General features: G+C 44.4%; 2 protein-coding genes across 7 annotated transcripts; both read left to right on the top strand.

Annotated features, from left to right (window-relative positions):
* Positions 1 to 246: 246 nt before the first annotated feature.
* On the top strand, positions 247 to 16,087 carry prkab1a (protein kinase, AMP-activated, beta 1 non-catalytic subunit, a). 6 transcript variants are annotated; one of them, XR_010796080.1, is made up of 9 exons: positions 247 to 380; positions 3,133 to 3,331; positions 6,752 to 6,918; positions 9,269 to 9,362; positions 10,805 to 10,919; positions 11,190 to 11,323; positions 13,186 to 13,254; positions 14,591 to 15,717; positions 15,817 to 16,087. XR_010796080.1 is itself a non-coding variant. In XM_066650764.1 (8 exons), the coding sequence occupies exons 2-8, from the start codon at positions 3,182 to 3,184 to the stop codon at positions 14,666 to 14,668; spliced, it is 807 nt and encodes a 268-aa protein (XP_066506861.1). In that variant the 5' UTR covers positions 247 to 380; positions 3,133 to 3,181; the 3' UTR covers positions 14,669 to 16,087. The 6 variants fall into 6 exon arrangements, 3 of the variants coding, with proteins under 3 accessions (XP_066506861.1, XP_066506862.1, XP_066506863.1); XR_010796079.1 differs by having other exon boundaries at positions 14,591 to 14,812; positions 14,898 to 16,087; XR_010796081.1 differs by having other exon boundaries at positions 14,591 to 14,812.
* Positions 16,088 to 18,316: 2,229 nt separating this feature from the next.
* On the top strand, positions 18,317 to 21,058 carry LOC136674654 (phospholipase A2-like). Its single transcript, XM_066650767.1, has 4 exons — positions 18,317 to 18,367; positions 18,859 to 19,009; positions 20,251 to 20,384; positions 20,940 to 21,058. The coding sequence occupies exons 1-4, from the start codon at positions 18,319 to 18,321 to the stop codon at positions 21,056 to 21,058; spliced, it is 453 nt and encodes a 150-aa protein (XP_066506864.1). The 5' UTR covers positions 18,317 to 18,318.
* Positions 21,059 to 22,303: the final 1,245 nt, after the last annotated feature.

The following is a 22,303-nucleotide window of genomic DNA, read 5'->3' on the forward strand; positions in this document are numbered from 1 at the left end:
TTGCTTAAAGCCAGGGGAAGAAATATTAATAAAGACCAGGACTCCAACTCATCCCCCAAAAAGATTAGTGGGTAGAGCTCTAACCCAGAAAACACCGCCTCTCACCCCACCGTGACCCTGAACACGACGAAGCACTTACAAACTACAGAGGAAATAAACGAACGACTGAATGTGTTATAATCAAGTTGGTGTTTGTCTCCATCTAGTGGCCGATAGTGGTAATATCCGCGCATGCGCACTGGCTCAAGCGCTGTAGGGGGCGGAGTGGTGGTGCAGCGATAACTAACGTGAATTAAATAAAATGAGATGAAATAAGCGGAGGATATTGCTCTTATCTGCTTTAAAAAAGACCCTCAGGTTATAAAGGAAATACTAATACGGTAAGTTATGGATTGAAATGCCATTGATTCGTGTCGTTTTTAAACGTAAACGACCTTCAGAAAGAGGCGCTGTGTAAAGAAACCGTGTAAGTGTTACGTTAATGCGCAGATCGAGTGCAGAGGTTACTATAGTAACGCCGGCGGTAACGGTGCGGCTGAACGGTAAGTAACGGCGAACGGAGGATCATTTCTTTACCCCTCAGCCTTCACTACCAGCATGTTTTTATCTTTAATACCTCTCCCAATCACACTTTACCTCATTTATTCACACATACAACTGCTTTAACGCCGTGATAACCCGTTTCTGTTATAAAATATGGCGTTACCGTGTCTGTCACCCGACCAGGATATGGTTTACCTGTGTGTGTCTTGACGGTTGGCTTTTTCTTTAAATAGAGTGATGTTTTCTTACTGGAATTTTCCGTTCCACCTTAAACACAGCAGCAGTTACACTGTAGCGCCTGCAGGGGAAAGAATGCCCCCCGTAAGGGGTAGAATGTCCCATTAAAGCCCTCTTCACAGCAAAATATCCTCTCTAAGACTAAATGTATGAGTTTATTTCGTACAAAACGGTGATGTAAACAATCAACACCAGCCTGTGGTACAAATGGACCTCTTTTTCTTTAATATTTGTTGTTTGCTCGTTGATTTTATTTATTTGTTATTTTTTGTCTGCTTCTTCTCTGTGTGTTTACGTTTATTTTTACTACTGAACACGAAAGAGACTGGTCTAAAATAGTTGGTGTAAATATTATTATTATCCTTGTTATTATTATAATAGGAGGCACGGTGGTGCAGCAGGTAGGTGTCGCAGTCACACAGCTGCAGGGGCCTGGAGGTTGTGGGTTCGATTCCCGCTCCGGGTGACTGTCTGTGAGGAGTGTGGTGTGTTCTCCCTGTGTCTGCGTGGGTTTCCGCCGGGTGCTCTGGTTTCCTCCCACAGTCCAAAAACACACGTTGGTAGGTGGATTGGCAAGAGTGTGTGTGTTGCTCTGTGAAGGACTCGCGCCCCCTCCAGGGTGTATTCCCGCCTTGCGCCCAATGATTCCAGGTAGGCTCTGGACCCACCGCGACCCTGAATTGGATAAGGGTTACAGATAATGAATGAATGAATTAATTATTGTAATAGTAGCAGTAGTATGTTGTAGTAGCAGGCATCAATGCTATTAGTAGCAGTAGTAAAAACAGTTGAATTAGCAGTAGTACTAACCCTAACCCTAGTCCAGCAGCTCCAGCACCACTGCTGTGTCTGATCCATGCCAGCACTACACACACTAACACACCACCACCACGTCAGTGTCACTGCAGCACTGAGAATGATCCACCACCGAAATCATACCCGCTCAGTGGGGATTGATCAAAATCAATGAACAATAATAAGAATATGACTCAAGGTGTAGTAGCAAAGACTAACAAATATTCAAGTGAAGGCATATAGTTGGGGGTAAAACGTCATTTCTAAAATCCAGTGCCTCCTATTGTACAGAGTTACATCATTTTTATTCTTCTGTCAAAGTGATATTTAGTGAGAAACCAACCGTTCACAAATTACAATGTGTTCACTTTTATTTATTTACACTGACACAGCATGTTTCACCAGTTTATACAACTCTAACATATATTTTGAAGGCTCAGAAAAGATAGTCCTAATGGGGTCCTGACCAAGGATCACAAGGCATTGTGAGCTCAAGGTCATGTGCAGCTGCTCTAGAGCGCCCTATTCTTTTGGCAGTGCTGGTCTATTGAGGTTATGAAAGGTCTTTGTAAACTCTAACCCTGAATGCACTAATTAGAAGTGAATCAGAAATGTCCACAAACGTTTGAAATGAGATCAGCTGACCCAGAATGTTTCCAGGGCAGTACAGCTCAGGAATGCGGTCAACAGGACGTGTTTTAGGCCACAGCCGAGGTTAGATTTATGTGCAATGTTTGATGGAGTTTGAAAGCTAAGCCCAATTTCCCTGCCACACTTTTTAAGAGGGAATGAAAAACTCTAATTCAACCTCAACTTCAAATTTGTCGTTACTTGTGATTGTATGTGAAATGTGCCAGAACTAACCACCACCAAAGGTAAGAAAATGGTGTTCGATGCATTATTCATACTCCTTTGCCTTGTTTTAAGCTGTTTTTCTTGTAGTGCAGCAGATTGTGTTTGCTGTGCTAGGTTTGACCTTGTACAGAAATAGCCACTCATTTGTGTGGGAAAGAAATGCAATATAATGTTCCCAGCTTGCCTGGGGTGTCAGTCCTTGTGTTGCTGTGTGGGAGAAAAGCTTTTTGTGTTTCCAGGTACCAGTCCTGCTTCTTGGAATATTCCTGTGGGTTTCTGTATGTGATCTGCTTAGACAGAGCGAGGGAAATGTACATAGAAAAGTAGGAACAGGTACAATGAGAGTCTCTGGAGCAGACACAAGCCTTAAATCACCATGCCCTGTACTCAACGTTGGCTGGAGAACCATGAAACCAGTCAGGATCGGTCTGTGGAGCTGTGTAACTGTATCCTCTGGAGTAATGGAATGAGTGGGAGTGTTGCTTTTAATCCCAATCTATCTCCTCCATAATGTTTATGTGGCTGAATGCAGTCAAATCCACACAGCTATTTGCATGTCTGAACATACATAACATATCAACTAGCTCTGTCTAAATATGTGTTTAAACAGCAGTAGAATTTACAGCTTGGCACTTGCTGTTACAGTATGTTTTCCGCTGTGGTGGCCTATGTTTTATCTGTTTGTTCACACTGTAATCACAGACTTGGCCCCGTGCCCCGTGAGAGCTCTCTGCGGCGCTTTTGAGGCACGATGGGGAACACCAGCAGCGAGAGGGCAGCCATTGGTCAGGGCGATAAAGCCCACCGCAGAGACAGCCGCGGAGCCAAGGATGGAGACCGCCCCAAAATCCTCATGGACAGCCCTGAGGATGCCGATATATTTCACGGGGACGACATTAAGGTACTTTGTGTTTGTGTTAGTTTATAAGGAATTCCCAAACTAGGGGGCGAGGCCCTTTATAAGCCAGGAATTCCCAAACTAGGGGGCGAGGCCCTTTATAAGCCAGGGATTCCCAAACTAGGGGTCGAGACTCTTTATAAGCCAGGGATTCCCAAACTAGGGGTCGAGGCCCTTTATAAGCCAGGGATTCCCAAACTAGGGGTCGAGGCCCTTTATAAGCCAGGGATTCCCAAACTGGGGGTCGAGGCCCTTTATAAGCCAGGGATTCCCAAACTGGGGGTCGAGGCCCTTTATAAGCCAGGGATTCCCAAACTAGAGTCGAGGCCCTTTATAAGCCAGGGATTCCCAAACTAGGGGTCGAGACTCTTTATAAGCCAGGGATTCCCAAACTAGGGGTCGAGGCCCTTTATAAGCCAGGGATTCCCAAACTAGGGGTCGAGGCCCTTTATAAGCCAGGGATTCCCAAACTGGGGGTCGAGGCCCTTTATAAGCCAGGGATTCCCAAACTGGGGGTCGAGGCCCTTTATAAGCCAGGGATTCCCAAACTAGAGTCGAGGCCCTTTATAAGCCAGGGATTCCCAAACTAGGGTCGAGGCCCTTTATAAGCCAGGGATTCCCAAACTAGGGGTCGAGGCCCTTTATAAGCCAGGGATTCCCAAACTAGGGTCCAGGCCCTTTATAAGCCAGGGATTCCCAAACTAGGGGTCGAGGCCCTTTATAAGCCAGGGATTCCCAAACTAGGGTCAAGGTCCTTTATAAGCCAGGGATTCCCAAACTTGGGGTAGAGGCCCTTTATAAACCAGGGATTCCCAAACTAGAGTCGAGGCCCTTTATAAGCTAGGGATTCCCAAACTAGAGTCGAGGCCCTTTATAAGCCAGGGATTCCCAAACTGGGGCTCGAGGCCCTTTATAAGCCAGGGATTCCCAAACTAGGGGTCGAGGCCCTTTATAAGCCAGGGATTCCCAAGCTAGGGGTCAAGGCCCTTTATAAGCCAGGGATTCCCAAACTAGGGGTCGAGGCCCTTTGTGGGGTCACTTGATTTACAAAAAGTTGGTATTGTAGTATTATGGAATAAACTGATAATCCACTGCTTTTTTAAAACAAAATCAAATATTTGTATTATAAAAATTATACCAGTATATTATTCTGTGCTATAACATATGAAATATTCTACACTACACATAACCTAAGTTCATATTTCTGGTCATATTAAGCATAATTCATTAAGTGATCTCAAGTAAAGAGTGGAGAGTGTGGACAATATGGCAACCAAAAAAAAAAAAAAACGAAAAATCATATTATGACACTTAAAGCAACATCAGTTAGTATTTCCTTTAAAATTACAGCTTCAGAAACATTGTGATGCTTTACAGAGCTGTAATAGAGAGAGTAGAGCCTCTGTTGTTGCTTCACTAGGATCAACACTGCTGAAACTGCACTATGTAAATTTTGTGGGAGGAATACTCACCTCCTTGATTTCAGGACAGCGCTATAAAAGTGAATCACACTCTGCATTAGTAGGGGTTGCCCAGGAGCAAAACACTAAACCTTACCTAGCGTTGCTCATGACTTTACACATCCTCACTCTCCAATTAAAAACATGCATCTCCCAAAAGAGTACCTTTTCAGCAAAAGGAAAAAAACCTTCTTGACAGACTATTGGTCCGTTCATCTTGAAAATTTTTCACACAGTGTGAAGGACTTTGCTGTTTGTCTCCACCCAACCCTCCACTTCTTGCCTGCAAATCAAAAGCCCCGCCCCACAAGTGTGATTGGTCCCTTAGATGTGTGAGGTATGAAACCCTGCCTCTACGAATCTGTGTTTTGGAGACTGTGCTTGCTGCACTTTCAAAGCGGAAATGCACGGCCATGGCACTGAATGCAATACACCTTCTGGCCTATATACAAGCACACACTCATGAGTGAAACTTTTGAAAGCCGTGAGTTTAACGCTGACATGTTGCATTAGTTCTTTACACCTCAGCTGCAGTCGTAATGCAAATATTGAGAAAGGCTTTTCTCTGAGCCTTCCTTTTTTATAGCTCTGTATAAAAATAGACTGGGGCACTTACAGCTCGCTTTGGTCTCATTAAGCCTTCATTAAAACATGGCGTCACAAAAAGTGCCACAACCTGTGAAAAGTGGAGGAATCTAAACATTTACATGTCCATTTTGAGCAGCACGCCCAGTAATGACCTGGATCACATGTTTTAATCACGTGAAGCTTTGATCGACTACACACACGTGTACACTGTAATTTAATGGAATTAGATGCTGTATTTAACTCAACATTTATTGAAATATAACAGCCCACAAGTGCTAGAAAGAGCAGTAATAAGACAAGCCAAACGTTCAGACATATCAGCATGAGACAAACCCTCCTTCCCAAAAAGCATATAGACATCAAACTCAACTTAAACCGTTGCAAGTGTCATTAAAAAGGGCCTTGATTAAGTGTGTCCACTTGTAGTGCTTCATTCTGGTTGTTAATAAGCCAGGGATTCCCAAACTAGGGTCGAGGCCCTTTATAAGCCAGGGATTCCCAAACTAGGGGTCGAGGCCCTTTATAAGCCAGGGATTTCCAAACTAGGGGTCGAGGCCCTTTATAAGCCAGGGATTCTCAAACTAGGGGTCGAGGCCCTTTATGAGCCAGGGATTCCCAAACTAGGGTCAAGGTCCTTTATAAGCCAGGGATTCCCAAACTAGGGGTCGAGGCCCTTTATAAGCCAGGGATTCCCAAACTAGGGGTCGAGGCCCTTTATAAGCCAGGGATTCCCAAACTAGGGGTCGAGGCCCTTTATAAGCCAGGGATTCCCAAACTAGGGGTCGAGGCCCTTTATAAGCCAGGGATTCCCAAATTAGGGTTGAGGCCCTTTATAAGCCAGGGATTCCCAAACTAGGGGTCGAGGCCCTTTATAAGCCAGGGATTCCCAAATTAGGGTTGAGGCCCTTTATAAGCCAGGGATTCCCAAACTAGGGGTCGAGGCCCTTTATAAGCCAGGGATTCCCAAACTAGGGGTCGAGGCCCTTTATAAGCCAGGGATTCCCAAACTAGGGGTCGAGGCCCTTTATAAGCCAGGGATTCCCAAACTAGGGTTGAGGCCCTTTATAAACCAGAGATTCCTAAAATAGGGGTCGAGGCCCTTCATAAACCAGGGATTCCAGGGATTCATTAAACCGTTGCAAGTGTCATTAAAAAGGGCCTTGATTAAGTGTGTCCACTTGTAGTGCTTCATTCTGGTTGTTAGCAAGGTGAAACTTTATACTGAGCCTCACACACTGAAATAAAGGAAGCAGACACATATATATCCAGGGAGAGTATTATAAATAAAGGTAAAGCAATAGCTGAAGTACATCGTAATTGGAGTAATGTTGGTGTTTATGTGGCTGCAGTATGTTTTACACTCCTCTCTTCCCAGGCTCCGTTAGAGAAAGAAGAGTTTCTGGACTGGAGGCAGGACATCGAGGGCGGTGATAAAGGCCCCTTGGCTCGACCCACCGTATTTCGCTGGACGGGAGCTGGGAGGGAAGTCTATATCTCCGGAACCTTTAACAACTGGGCAAATAAGATTCCTTTGACCAGAAGGTATGAAAGGAAATTTCATTATCCGGCCGGCAGGGCAGCATTACCCCTAAATGCAATTCGAGGAGATATTACAGAACGCCCAGAGCAGGGATATATGCTCTTCCTGCTGGACTGCGTAACGTCATGCACACAGAGTAATGCACTGAATATGGGTTTCCAATGGCTACATCATTTCCTCATTTATCAAATACATTACACCAACACAAAAGCAGCCCGATGAAAGACAAACAGGACGAGGTAAGACCGGGCCAACGTCGGCCGCAAGGCATCTGTAACGCAAGTGTCTAAGACGCAGTATATACACTCACACAGTGTCTGGAGTTTTGTGAAATGTACATTTTAAAAAATATGAGGAAACCCACTTGCTCTGAAGCTGATCGAGCGTACACGTCAATGGCTATGAAGTCGTTTAGATGCTAGGTCTTTTGGCCTTTTGATATTCGTTTTGAAATAGGAAAATAGAAAAAGGGAAATGGCTCATTATCCAGTTTTCAATTCAAAATAAGAGAAAGGATAAAGGGCAGTGACACCGTATACGACTTTGGGGAAACAACTTTGAAAACAGAAACAAAATATAACTTTAAACAAGTAACTAAAACAGAAACATTCATTCATTCATTATCTGTAAGTGCTTATCCAATTCAGGGTTGCGGTGGGTCCAGAGCCTACCTGGAATCACTGGGCGCAAGGCAGGAATACACCCTGGAGGGGGCACCAGTCCTTCACAGGGCAACACACACACACGGACACTTTTGAGTCGCCAATCCACCTACCAATGTTTGTTTTTGGACTGTGGGAGGAAACCGGAGCACCCGGAGGAAACCCACGCAGACACTGGGAGAACACACCAACTCCTCACAGACAGTCACCCGGAGGAAACCCACGCAGACACGGGGAGAACACACCAACTCCTCACAGACAGTCACCCGGAGGAAACCCACGCAGACACGGGGAGAACACATCAACTCCTCACAGACAGTCACCCGGAGGAAACCCACGCAGACACGGGGAGAACACACCAACTCCTCACAGACAGTCACCCGGAGGAAACCCACGCAGACACGGGGAGAACACACCACACTCCTCACAGATAGTCACCTGGAGGAAACCCACGCAGACACAGAGAGAACACACCAACTCCTCACAGACAGTCACCCGGAGGAAACCCACGCAGACACGGGGAGAACACACCACACTCCTCACAGATAGTCACCTGGAGGAAACCCACGCAGACACAGAGAGAACACACCAACTCCTCACAGACAGTCACCCGGAGGAAACCCACGCAGAAACGGGGAGAACACACCACACTCCTCACAGACAGTCACCCGGAGGAAACCCACGCAGACACAGGGAGAACACACCACACTCCTCACAGACAGTCACCCGGAGCGGGAATCAAACTCACAACATGCAGGCCCCTGGAGCTGTGTGACTGCGACACTAACCTGCTGCGCCACCGTGCCGCCCCAAAACAGAAACATTTAATGTTTTAAATAAACTGAATTGTGTGGGGTTTTCCACATGCTTTCAGCTCCTTGTCCCAAGGAGGGTTGTGGATCAGTTCTCGGAAATCATTTATTGACATGGCCAAGAAAGAACCTACCACAGCAATGCCAATATCTCCCACTACGTGGCACTATTTTGGGAACAAAAGAGAGTTTCTTTTAGGTGTGTCTTGACTCACATCTTAAAAAGAAATGAAAGATGGAGCGTTTTCCTCTTTTCATTTCCTGGTGATTTTGTGATCTATTTCCAATTCAAAACGTAGAGCAGTTTGTTTCCCTTTTTCCTGTTTCCTAAGCTACTGTATTGTCACCTGTAAACAGTAGCTGAATACCAGCTTTTCACAGCAAGAGAAGGCCCCTACTGTTACTTCACATTATTAGGTTTTATTAACATGTGGGTCATGTTTCAGACTTTGAAACTTTGCACCATTATTGTGTTTTATTGGGAGAGTATAAGGCGGTCGTATAAGTTCGTAGTGACACTTCTGAGGCACCTAAACCTGACTGGTTTCAGTCAGTCAGTCAGTCTCAGACTCAATAACAGACAAAGTGTCTCATAGCCTGGTCCACTGGGCTTTTATTCATGTGGAAATGATGTATTATGTATACGTTACTGTTGAATAAATACAGTGGCTGTTTTTTTTATCAGTGAGCTAATCTCAGCGTTAGAACAGAGGGGTTAGAGCTAAACCCTACGAGAGTAAAGAACTCCAGGTGGAGCATCGCTGCCCCTGGCTCAGAGCCGTACTCTCCCTTCCATTTTCTGCTGTTATTACCCTGCTGTTTTGGCTTCATATGAGATTTGATCTGAGCCGAGCTCCCTCTTTCTTTCTCTCCGCCAGTCAAAACAATTTCGTGGCAATCGTGGACCTGCCTGAGGGTGAACACCAGTATAAATTCTATGTGGATGGACAGTGGACCCATGACCCGACAGAGGTGACCTACATGCATCACATTTTCTCTTCGTCTCTGATACACTGTTGTGTATGAAAGTTTAGATGCCCCTGGCTACAGTTCGCTCTCTCTGTTGATTTTCTAAGTTCAGATCTTCAGAGAATGCACAGTGCATCAGAATATAAATATAAAAGTGTGGCCAGTGCAAATAGTACGAGACATATACGTTTGCTCGCCGGCTCCCCCTACAGTTGCAGAATGTCATTCATTTTTACGTCACTCTTGATATCAGGGATGAGGACAGGAAGGGTGTGGTTTCCTCACCGCCTCCAAAAGTTGCATAGTGCAGTTTCTGCAGAGCCGAGCCTGAAGTAGCAATGATCGAGACTGCATTAACCCTTTGTCAGCTCAGTGAAGCATGGCAGTTATTTTAAAGCTGGGATTTTACTGTTCCTTTAAGGTTTTCTCAATATGGCCAACAGGTTTTGCATTAAAATGAGCAGTAAACACCATATTTACATTTGTTACTCACATTCTGACCAGGCATGTCCTCACTTTGTAGGCCCTAAATCTCAGTAGGGCCTGACTTAATGCAGCTCTAACCCAGTTAAATGACAATAGAGAAATATTCAAATTAATGCTGTTATTCTTTGGTAATATTCAGACTTAGACGACACCTGCCTACCTGCTGTCAAATGACCTACTTCCTTACTGCAGGGGCTGTGGGGGAAGTCAACCACTGCAGCACCACTGACCGTAATAACATTATTCATACAGGCTGCAGGATATAGACTAAATGGTACTGATTATATTGCTGTTGCATTATTGCATTATTGCATTGAGATGCATTAAAGCCACCATCCGTGGCATAAGTGTGTGTGTGTGTCTGTGTGGAGTCAGAGCCATGGCTGAGCAGCTCTGCTTTGAAACTGCAGTGATACAAAGTGATGCATAGACACAGATTAAGACAGACAGGGGTTCTTACATCATAAACCTAAGGAGTCAAGAATCCTGTCAACTTGTAGGATGAGGATTTTGAGGAGTGGGTGGAGATAGAGACAGGGACTAATTTCATATTATAGAACAAGCACATTGAAAGAAGGCAGAGGTGTGGGTTTATTTCTAAGTGACTTTTAAGGAACTGAAATATTTCATTTTTTAAGAAGAGCTTAATTAATACATATTAATGAGAATTAATTTTATAAAATTTATAAAATTCATGTTTTTGGAAGCGATTTATCAGAAAACCCACAGAAACAGAACGTTCTTGTTTCCCCATTGCGCTCTAAAAACCTTGAAGCCTCGTGAACATCAGATTTTTTTTTTGTCATCATGCACTGATATCAAGGGCAAAATAACGTGCACCAGCCAAATAACACAAAGGCCCATGTCATGATAACGATTAGCAACCAATGACTAGTGAAGCCCCATAATCTACTGTTGGAGCACATTGAGTAACTCGAGTGTTTGTCTGTTTCTATCAGCCTGTAGTGACCAATCAGCTGGGCACAGTCAACAACATTATCCAGGTGAAGAAGACGGACTTTGAGGTTTTTGACGCCCTCATGGTGGACTCTCAGAAATGCTCGGACATGTCAGGTGCGTCATTTTACTCTCGTGTAGAGTGTGTAGGGTTAGTACAGGGACACTGCAGTAGATCAAAAATGTTATTCATACGCATACATAATGTGGATTACACAGGGATAAAGGCGACATGTTTAAAAAAAAATAAATAAATAAATGAATAAATAAAATCACTTGTCCAGTGTCTGTTCACACAGCTGTGTATCCCACCAACCCACACACTGTGAAACAAGGCCAGCGAGTCAGTTTTTTGTGAGGGATAAATGGAGTCGTTCTGATCCTCAGACCTATCCAGCTCCCCTCCTGGTCCATACCATCAGGACGCTTACGTCCCCAAACAGGACGAGAAGTTCAAGTCTCCACCCATCCTCCCCCCTCACCTGCTGCAGGTCATCCTCAATAAGGACACAGGCATCTCAGTAAGTGGAATATCTTAATCCCACACCAGTAGTTTTAGGTGTGAAATTTAAAATTACCTTTTAATGTAAGTAAATGTAAGACCTTTTAAAGGAAAAATGTATATATATATATATATATATATATATATATACGTATATGTATTATATTTGTACCTTAAAAGATCACTGAGCTGTAAAAGGAAACTAGAGCCTCTGTTGTTGTTACACAGGGCTCAGCACTGCAGAAACTACACTATATAACTTTTGGAGGAGGCCCTTTATAAGGCAGGGATTCCCAAACTAGGGTCGAGGCCCTTTATAAGCCAGGGATTCCCAAACTAGGGGTCGAGGCCCTTTATAAACCAGGGATTCCCAAACTTGGGGTCGAGGCCCTTTATAAGCCAGGGATTCCCAAACTAGGGGTCGAGGCCCTTTATATGCCAGGGATTCCCAAACTGGGGGTCGAGGCCCTTTATAAGCCAGGGATTCCCAAACTAGGGTCGAGGTCCTTTATAAGCCAGGGATTCCCAAACTAGGGGTCGAGGCCCTTTATAAGCCAGGGATTTCCAAACTAGGGGTCGAGGCCCTTTATAAGCCAGGGATTCTCAGACTAGGGGTCGAGGCCCTTTATAAGCCAGGGATTCCCAAACTAGGGTCAAGGTCCTTTTATAAGCCAGGGATTCCCAAACTAGGGGTCGAGGCCCTTTATAAGCCAGGGATTCCCAAACTAGGGGTCGAGGCCCTTTATAAGCCAGGGATTCCCAAACTAGGGGTCGAGGCCCTTTATAAGCCAGGGATTCCCAAACTAGGGGTCGAGGCCCTTTATAAGCCAGGGATTCCCAAATTAGGGTTGAGGCCCTTTATAAGCCAGGGATTCCCAAATTAGGGGTCGAGGCCCTTTTATAAGCCAGGGATTCCCAAATTAGGGTTGAGGCCCTTTATAAGCCAGGGATTCCCAAACTAGGGGTCGAGGCCCTTTATAAGCCAGGGATTCCCAAACTAGGGGTCGAGGCCCTTTATAAGCCAGGGATTCCCAAACTAGGGGTCGAGGCCCTTTATAAGCCAGGGATTCCCAAACTAGGGTTGAGGCCCTTTATAAACCAGAGATTCCTAAAATAGGGGTCGAGGCCCTTCATAAACCAGGGATTCCCAAACTAGGATCGATGCCCTTTATAAGCCTTTATAAGCCTTTTTATAATTATATATATATATTATATTTGTACCTTAAAATTACAGCATCACAAAATCATTGTGATGCTGTAAAAGATCACTGATCTGTAAAAGGAAACTAGAGCCTCTGTCATTGCTACACAGGGCTCAGCACTGCAGAAACTACACTATGTAACTTTTGGAGAAGGGTAGGAACCCACCCCCCACTCCCTCTCTCCACTGATTACAGTAGAGTGCTGTAAAAATGTATTAAATCAAGGGAAGCAAAACAGGAGAAAGTATAAATAAATCTTCTTTGTTAGTTGTGGCCTGCATGCAGAGGTTTACACTCGTGGCCTGATCACATGTGGTCAGTTTTACGTTTGGTACAAAGCATTAACTAGTAAACACATTAACATGTGTTAAATATTACCCAACCTTATTTTTATTTCTTCTTGAGAAAGTGTATACACAGATCAGCCGTAACTAAAATGGCCTCCTTGTTTCTACACTCAGTAACATAGCAACAAATTGACTACAGTTTCTACTTGTTTCAAAAATGAATGTAGAAAAAAGGTCATTTTAATGTTTACTGTCATGTTTATTAATAAGAAATAAGGGATCTTTCAAATTTTATGTTAGAAATTCAGAGTATATTCTGATGTGAGGTGGTTAAATAGAGAAACGTGATCATAGGAAACATAAAATAATAAAAAGTATTTCTTTTTCACCAGTGTGACCCTGCCCTACTTCCTGAACCCAACCACGTGATGCTGAACCACCTCTATGCTCTGTCCATCAAGGTCAGTCTCATACCGTACTCCAATAAAAAGCAAACAAAAATCTGAATACATAAACAAGGCTTGGCGGTGAACCGTTCTGGATCGATGTGTCAGTAAGAGACATCTCCGACTAAAGCATTGTCTCAGATACAGTCGTCAGAGGCTAGAATGCACATCATTTCAAACAGCCTCTGCTTGTGGTTTTGATGATTTCAACACTACACTGCTGTAGGGCAGTGGACCTTTTCTGTTGTACCTTTTGTAGTTACAGTCTCAGAAAGTTGTCCTTAATTTTGGACCATTTTTACTGGCTCCAGAAAATTAGAGGTTGAAATGTTGGACACGCGTTTGTCCAATGTTTATTTAAAAACTGTCCAGTCTCATTCATTCATTTTGAAAGACCTCTCATTTGGGTGTGGACTGGTGGAGAAGGATGTTTAGTAAGTAACAGTAAGGTCCATTTGAGTCTGATATGGACAGATACCCACTGGACATGCTCCTGGTTGCTCCAAGCCAAGATGCCAGAGAAGCAGCTTATTTTGCTTGTAGTTAGCTATAAAAACTTGTAGAACTAGAAAGACAATGACTGCAGTAACACAGAAAGAGAATGCACATATTATTGACTGTTTTGCAGATTTGGCTGTTTGCGTCTTTGGGATAAAAGGAAAAAAAAAATTAGTTTTCATGTAGTTTTCCAGCAAACCATTAGTTGTGTTAAAAAATATATACACACAGGGGTTGGACAATGAAAGTGAAACACCTGGTTGTAGACCACAGTAATTTATTAGTGTGGTGTAGGGCCTCCTTCTGCGGCCGATACAGCGTCAGTTCGTCTTGGGAATGACATACACAAGTCCTGCACAGTGGTCAGAGGGATTTGAAGCCATTCTTCTTGCAGGATAGTGGCCAGGTCTCTACGTGATGCTGGTGGAGGAAAACGTTTCCTGACTCGCTCCTCCAAAACACCCCAAAGTGGCTCAATAATATTTAGATCTGGTGACTGTGCAGGCCATGGGAGATGTTCAACTTCACTTTCATGTTCATCAAACCAGTCTTTCACCGGTCTCGCTGTGTGTATTGGTGCATTGTCGTCCTGATACACGGCACCGCCTTCAGGACACAATGTTTGAACCATTGGATGCACATGGTCTTACTGGTGCAGTGTGGAGTTAATGAAGATTGTCCACCAGGCTGCTCCAATTTAGCCATGACACCTCCCACACTACAATGACAGGTGTTTCACTTTCATTGTCCAACCCCTGTAGATAATAAATAGATCAAATAAATAAAAAGTACAGTCAAACTGGATGTAAATTAAGTCCTTCACTGATCAGAAAGTGTCTCCTGTTTTCTACAGGATGGAGTCATGGTCCTCAGTGCCACACATCGTTATAAGAAGAAGTACGTCACCACTTTGCTGTACAAACCGATCTGAGTGGCATCAGCTCATAAACCACACCCTGCACCATGCTTCTGTTTATACCACCCCCCAGAGCTCTGTGTAGTGTAGGTGTACTCCCGTCCCAACTGGGTTGGTACCAAGTGCTGAGCATTTGGATGTTGCCAAGCGAGAACCCAGGTAAATAACAGCTTTGCAACAATAAGCCCCACCCACTTTGGTGTCTGAGCCAAATTCAAATAAATCTATGTGAATATCATTGTAGGTGCTGTCAAAGCCATATCAGAATTCGGAAGCTTTTTAACGTTTGAAGAACATCCCTTTAATGTTGTAGAAAAAACCCAAAACTGGGTCAAGAAAAGGGTCAGAAATCTCTGCTCCGACCCGATTCTGTCGGAAATCAAATGGGAATCATCATCATCATCAGCACTTCTCAGAGAAACGTTTGTTTTGAGAGCGGATAAAGACGGAGGCCTCCGTGGGTTTTTCAACATCCTGCTTTATTATATTGTGATTTATTTTTATTGATAATACGTTTTTACACTTACCTTCACTCTTCATGCATTGCACACATCAGTTTTCCCCACATCAGAGGCAGTGTCTGTCAAAACAAGACCTTGTATCTCCTTATTTGCCTTTTATTATTGACATATTTTAAACAATTAATTGTTTTATATCAAACTAACAGTTTGATACGAGTGCAATTTTTAAACGGCAAGAGCTGCTACTTTAATAACGTACATTAATCAACAACGTCTTACATTTTGGGGGAGTTTAAAATAAGGTAGAGCTTTAAAGCTTTTCAAGCCTTAACTCTGAAACAGTAGACAGACTGGTCTTTTGATAAGTTATAGAAAGATATTTATATTTACATTTAACGTTGCCGTATGGATCAGTAAAACTATTAGTAGATGTTCTCCACACATCACTCAGCTCTAACAGAGAGAGGGTGGGTCGTACAGAGTGGGCTTGCTTTGTTAAGAGTGAATCAGTTGATGCTATTAGCCCTGGACCATAACTCTGGGAGCAAATGAAGTGTGAGTGAAGTTCCGAAGGCATTAATGAAACCACGAGCATCAACAAAGGTACTTTCTGTGTCATAATTTATAGTTAGATTTTTTTAATATATAAACTTGAGTTTTTGATTTTAATCAAATGTAGCATGTGTGTGTTTTGTTCTGCAGAATGGACCAACTCTGAAGGGGTACAATGTGTTTATTTACATTTCAGAAGCATTAAGTTGGAGACTTACATAAAGTCAATGTTCTCTCTCTTTTCCTTGTGTCAGTTTCCATCGCCACTTTTCGTGAAAGGCATGATTTGTTTTGTATTTTCATTCGCCGTAGAGCGTCTAATGCTTTTATTTTATTAGGAATTGTAATGTTTAAGTTTAAATGTTCACTCCTGAATGTAACTGAGCGGAAATCCGTTTGAAATAAAGCAGCTGTCTATTTTTAGCACTCTTATACAATGCCTCGTGTGTTTATTCTGTAAGTGGAATACCTCAGAGTGACCGTGGAGGGAGGGAGGGAGGGAGTGCAGTTTCTTGCGTCATGTCTGTGTATGATTCCGTGTCCTCTCTGAAAAGAAAGGGATATATAATTTATTATATGTGAAGGTTTTGTAAACCTTTAAAGGGGACGTCTTTTGAACAAATCACTTGCTCAGTGCATGTGAACAATAAAGTGGGGTTCTGGAGTCCGCAAACCCACACGCTGTAAAATAATAAAACAATTAAAACTATTTGTGGGCAGTCTAAATCAATAAACATGGGATAAAACGAGTTGTTTTGATTTTGTGCTGCTTCTCACGTAGAGCACAGAGGCTTTAGAATTGCCCCGCCCTCTTGTCTTAGTCTGTCCAATCACAACGCTGGGCCCGCTTTTATATGAGAGCATTAAGATGAGGTTAAACACAAAAAAACATACAGAAAAATAAGAGCACTGGGTAAAAATGAAGAAGAAAGAGGACCGAGCGAAAACGGCTAAAAACCAGAGCTGCTCCTCGCTCCTCACTGCTGTGCGTTCGGGGGCGGGGTGAACAGAGAGCGGCTCATTATCATTTAAAGGAACAGGTGCGTTCTGAATAGGGCTGTTTACACAGGGGGAGAACACTGCTGTGGGGGTTCGTGGGGTTTGGACCAAAGCAGGTCACAGACGTTTTAAACATTCTTTGAACTTTGGATTAATTAGTGGAACTTGTCGACCTTGAGGGAGCGTTCTCTGCGTGCTGTGTTTTCTGCTTTGTTTGTGTCTCCTCTGTTGCTCTCTCATTCTTTCTTGCCCTTTCTGTGTGTTATTTAATTGTGTTTGTTGTGGTGGGAGAAGTGGGGAAATTTTACAGGGTGTGGGTGAGGGACACTTTGTTTCACCAAAACACAATCACAGTGAGCTTTATAAGATTACATGCTGTGTTAGATTAAAAAAGACAAACGTATTGTTGTAGTTCCCCAAAGCGAAGGGTGTGTGTGTGTGTGTGTGTGTGTGGGGGGGGGATTCGGGAGGGGGGTAAAAATGCCACTCTGCAACAAAATAACACTCTGGAAAGTGAAAACATCAAGTCTGATTTGAAGACATTTAACGGCAGTGTACCTTTGTACTTTTATTATACACTGTAAAAAAATCTGTAAAATTACATTTCTGTTAAAAAAAACAGATACACTGTAAAAAAAACACAGTATTTACATAAAATAACAAAGAAACATTGTTTTGCTATAAAATTAACGTGTAAATTGTGTGACAAATTAGAGAAAGGAGACTGAGATATAGCCGTATTTAGATAAAGCCAAACTGCATCCTGTATTCAGCCTTTAAAAGGAGATATTGCTGAAAGAACTGAAGAAATGTTCGGTATCTGGGCGCCACGCGCGGAACACAGGCTGATGGTGAACGTTCCTGACCAACACACGTCTCGACGTAATATCCTCAGAAACACAAACACACACAGTGATCACCCCGATGCCACCCAAAATCAGTAAGTCTCAAAGACAGAAAAAAAACAAAGAAACTCTGAAAATCACAGAAAATATGGAGAAGCAAAGCATGCTGGGAGCTCCCTAATGAGTCTCAACTCCTCCCAGTCCTTGGACACTTGTACCGCCCCCTAATGGTTTGTGTGTTTAACAGTGAAATAAAGTATATTTTACAGTAAAGAGATGTAAAAAATTGTATTTTGGCTGATAAAAGTATTTACGGTATTTCACTGTTTTACAGAAACCTTTTCAACCTTTTTAGAGTTTACAGTCATTTACTGTCAGGGTTTTACAGTTTTCCACCGTAAAATTCACAGACATTTTTTACAGTGTAAACCTCAGTCGTCCAGATACGATTTCAAGAAAATCTGCACCTAGACCTGATTCTTTGAGGGTCTTGACGGTGCACACTTCCGTTTCTCGGGCTTTAACACGATGGTTGTAAATATTTGAGCATCGATTAGGGTCTCACGTAATTGCAGATCATGGTAAAGCAGCTATATTCCTATCCAGTGTTTGTGCACACCGCTGGGGGGTGATGGGAGATAAGGGGATGAGTGTCAGGACGTGAGAGTTTCCAGCCTGTGATCCACATGTGCTCTGCAGCTCTCGGCGTTATCTGTCGAAGTTAAACATGTGAAGGTCGAGTTGAGGCTACATAAGGATAGCTGCAAAGGGATGAGTTTGAGTCTCACTCTCTCTCCACTGCACAACCATGAAGACCCTCAACACTGTGCTCCTGCTGACACTCAGCCTCAGCCTCAGTAAGTCCCTTCTTTTCTGCTTGTAACCGCAGGTTTAGAAAGTCCAGAACCTCACGGGTGCGCAGCAGAACGTTTCGCGTGTGTCTGCGGCATATTTTATTGCAGAAGGATTAACTCGCATTGGCTTCAAGGTGATGTACATGTGACTAACAACCACACACTGCACTGCGCAAATCAAGACTAAAGTCTCTGGGATGTGTTCCCTATTAAAGCAACATTAGGTAAGATCTGGTGCTCTTGGGCTCCCCCTGCAGTTGCAGAATGTAATTTTCCTGAAATAAAAGGGGACAGGGAGGAAGGAGTGGCGGTTTCCTACCCTCTTTCAAAACATACATTGTACGGTTTCTGCAGTGCTGATCCTGGAACATCATGATGGTTTTGAAGCTACACAGTGTTCCTTTAATTCCTTTCATTTTGGTCATAGATTGCATATAAGGTAACTTTAATTAACTGTCAGCATGTGTGTGTGTGTGTGTGTGTGTGTGATGCAGCTCAAGCGTACCTGGACTACAGGGCTCTATGGCAGTTCCGGGGTATGATCCTATGCATGATACCGGACAGCTGGCCTGCCCTGGACTACGCAGACTACGGCTGTTACTGCGGCAAAGGAGGCTCAGGAACCCCCGTGGACGATCTGGACAGGTCCTGTAGTCTTTCACAACTCTCACCTCTTCATGAGTCAAGAAAGGGTTAACTCACACACCTGAACCAGATATCACAACGATCAGCAGGACCCCGCCACAACAGCACCGTCTGACTGAGTAATCACGGAGTAATCCCGCTCCAGACACAACCCCAAATCACACTGATTACGATGAGACCGCTCCGTTTCTTTAGGGGACGGGGAAATCAGGGCGAGGTCAACTTCCGACACGATCCACATCAGACACACTCTCCCCATGTTTGTGTGTGAGTGACAGGGGGAGTGTGTGAGAGACAGGGTGGGTGTGTGAGTGAATATGTGAGAGACAGGCTGAGTGTGTGAGTGACAGGGGGAGTGTGTGAGAGACAGGGTGAGTGTGTGAGTGAATATGTGAGAGACAGGCTGAGTGTGTGAGTGACAGGCTGAGTGTGTGAGTGACAGGCTGAGTGTGTGAGTGACAGGGTGAGTGTGTGAGAGACAGGGTGAGTGTGTGAGTGAATATGTGAGTGACAGGCTGAGTGTGTGAGAGACAGGGTGAATGTGTGAAACTGTCCACAGGTGTGTGTATGTGTATGTGTGTGTGAGTGAAAGGGCGAGTGTGTGAGTGACAGGCTGAGTGTGTGAAACTGTCCATGGGTGTGTGTGAGTGTTTGAAACTGTCCACAGGTGTGTGTATGTGTGTGTGAGAGACAGGGTGAATGTGTGAGTGACAGCGTGGGTGTGTGAGAGACAGGGTGAATGTGTGAAACTGTCCACAGGTGTGTATATGTGTGTGAGTGAAAGGGTGAGTGCTTGAGTGAACGTGTGAGTGTGTGAGAGACCGTGTGAGTGTGTGAGTGAACGGGTGACTGTGTGAGTGTGCAACATTGTCTAACATTCTGAGTGTGTGAAACTGTCCACAGGTGTGTATATGTGTGTGAGTGAATGGGTGAGTGTGTGAGTGAACATGTGAGTCACGGTGTGAATGTGTGAGTGGCAGGGTGGGTGTGTGAGTGACCGGGTGAGTGAGTGAGTGTGTGAGTGAACGGATGAGTGTATGATGTGCTGTGATGGACTGTTCCTGCCTTGTGCCCAGTCATTGAGGGTACGCTCTGGACACACAGTGATGAATGAATGAATGTCCCAGTTTTGGATTCAAAGTTCTATTAGCATTTAAACATTTACACAATGAGATTTCTGGCGAAAAAAAAAAACACTGCTTCTGTTGAAAACCTCCTGGATTTGTGTTTGTTTTCTACAGATGCTGTCAGATTCATGACCAATGCTACAGTGACGCGATGCAGCACGACGCGTGCTGGCCGATCCTGGACAACCCCTACACCGAGATCTACGCCTATCAGTGTGACAAGGACACTAAGAAGATCACCTGCAAGAGTGAGTGACTACACTGTGTAGTGTTCAGCCGATACAGTGACGTTTACTCAAAGCCTGCTGCACAATGCAGAGAGATACACACACACACACACACACACACACACACACACACACAGAAGCTGTAAACATCAGTAAACAATTCTGCTAAAGGGCAAACTCCCATTTAAATCCCTCCATTCTGCTTGTTCTGACGTGTGATTATCTGCCGAAACGTTTGTAATTGCGCATAACATCCGTAAAACGTTTGATTGGATACCTGGCTTATGTCGTCATGAATTTGGGCGTGGCCACAGATCCAAAGTTGCACATTTAAAGCACTAGTACCAAAAAACACCACCACACCGGAGTCTGACTAAGTTTATAACTCTTTACTGACTCTTTAACCTTTGTCCAGGAGGAGCTTGCTTTTCAGTGTCATGGCGTTTGACCAGGGACAGGAAAAGATCAGCGATTGACTGCCGCAGTAATCATCGTTTCAGATCATTCTTTAATGACATCTTGTCTCTCTCTCTCTCTCTCTCTCTCTCTCTCTCTCTCTCTCTCTCTCTCTCTCAGGCAACAATAACGAGTGTGAGATGTTCATCTGCGAGTGTGACAGGAAAGCTACCGAGTGCTTTGCAGTCTCCGACTACAACGAGGAGCACAAGCGCCTCCCCAGCGATCGCTGCAAATAGACCCTTAGCACTCACTGTGATCTCTACGTACAGACGCTCCTACTCCGTGTTTGTTCTGGACAGACGTGTGAATCTCTTTGTGCTAATAATAAACAAGCAGCTGTCAGGAGATGTGCTTTGTTTTCTTCCACCACATACAGCACTCGTTACTTCTGGAAGTTCAGAGGGAACACACATGCATTTAATGCATATCAAAGCTCCAGGTACAGCACAAGAAGTCTCTCTATTCCTCCTCTAGTGGTTTCCATTAATTACAGTTAGTACAAGTACATTTTGTTTCAGATCTCTGCGCTACAGATATTCTCACTGCAGCACCACTTGAGAGTCTCTGTGTCCTGGGTTCGACACTCTCCTCGGGTGACTGTCTGTGAGGAGTGTGGTGTGTTCTCTCTGTGTCTGCGTGGGTTTCCTCCGGGTGACTGTCTGTGAGGAGTGTGGTGTGTTCTCTCTGTGTCTGCGTGGGTTTCCTCCGGGTGACGGTCTGTGAGGAGTGTGGTGTGTTCTCTCTGTGTCTGCGTGGGTTTCCTCCGGGTGACTGTCTGTGAGGAGTGTGGTGTGTTCTCTCTGTGTCTGCGTGGGTTTCCTCCGGGTGACTGTCTGTGAGGAGTGTGGTGTGTTCTCTCTGTGTCTGCGTGGGTTTCCTCCGGGTGACTGTCTGTGAGGAGTGTGGTGTGTTCTCCCTGTGTCTGCGTGGGTTTCCTCCGGGTGACTGTCTGTGAGGAGTGTGGTGTGTTCTCTCTGTGTCTGCGTGGGTTTCCTCCGGGTGACTGTCTGTGAGGAGAGTGGTGTGTTCTCTCTGTGTCTGCGTGGGTTTCCTCCGGGTGACTGTCTGTGAGGAGTGTGGTGTGTTCTCCCTGTGTCTGCGTGGGTTTCCTCCGGGTGACTGTCTGTGAGGAGTGTGGTGTGTTCTCTCTGTGTCTGCGTGGGTTTCCTCCGGGTGACTGTCTGTGAGGAGTGTGGTGTGTTCTCACTGTGTCTGCGTGGGTTTCCTCCGGGTGCTCCGGTTTCCTCCCACGCTCCAAAAACACACGTTGGTAGGTGGATTGGAGACTCAAAAGTGTCCGTTGGTGTGAGTGTGTAAGTGTGTGTCGCCATGTGAAGGACTGGCGCCCCCCTCCAGGGTGTGTTCCCGCCTTGCGCCCAGTGAATACACAACTTCAGCTGTGTAGAGAAATTTCAGATATTCTCTCAGTGATGGTAAATAAAATATGAATCATATAGAAATGTTACAATGTTCATTGTACA

This window comes from Hoplias malabaricus, chromosome 18 (genome assembly GCF_029633855.1).
Source record: "Hoplias malabaricus isolate fHopMal1 chromosome 18, fHopMal1.hap1, whole genome shotgun sequence".
NCBI lineage: Eukaryota > Metazoa > Chordata > Actinopteri > Characiformes > Erythrinidae > Hoplias > Hoplias malabaricus.

Coding starts and splice junctions, on each gene's coding strand:
- prkab1a (XM_066650764.1), top strand. CDS start 3,182: ATGGGGAACACCAGCAGCGAGAGGGCAGCCATTGGTCAGGGCGATAAA. Junction 6,919..9,268: donor AAGATTCCTTTGACCAGAAG/GTATGAAAGGAA, acceptor TCTCTCCGCCAG/TCAAAACAATTTCGTGGCAA. Junction 9,363..10,804: donor GGACCCATGACCCGACAGAG/GTGACCTACATG, acceptor TGTTTCTATCAG/CCTGTAGTGACCAATCAGCT.
- LOC136674654 (XM_066650767.1), top strand. CDS start 18,319: ATGAAGACCCTCAACACTGTGCTCCTGCTGACACTCAGCCTCAGCCTC. Junction 19,010..20,250: donor CCCGTGGACGATCTGGACAG/GTCCTGTAGTCT, acceptor TGTTTTCTACAG/ATGCTGTCAGATTCATGACC. Junction 20,385..20,939: donor TAAGAAGATCACCTGCAAGA/GTGAGTGACTAC, acceptor TCTCTCTCTCAG/GCAACAATAACGAGTGTGAG.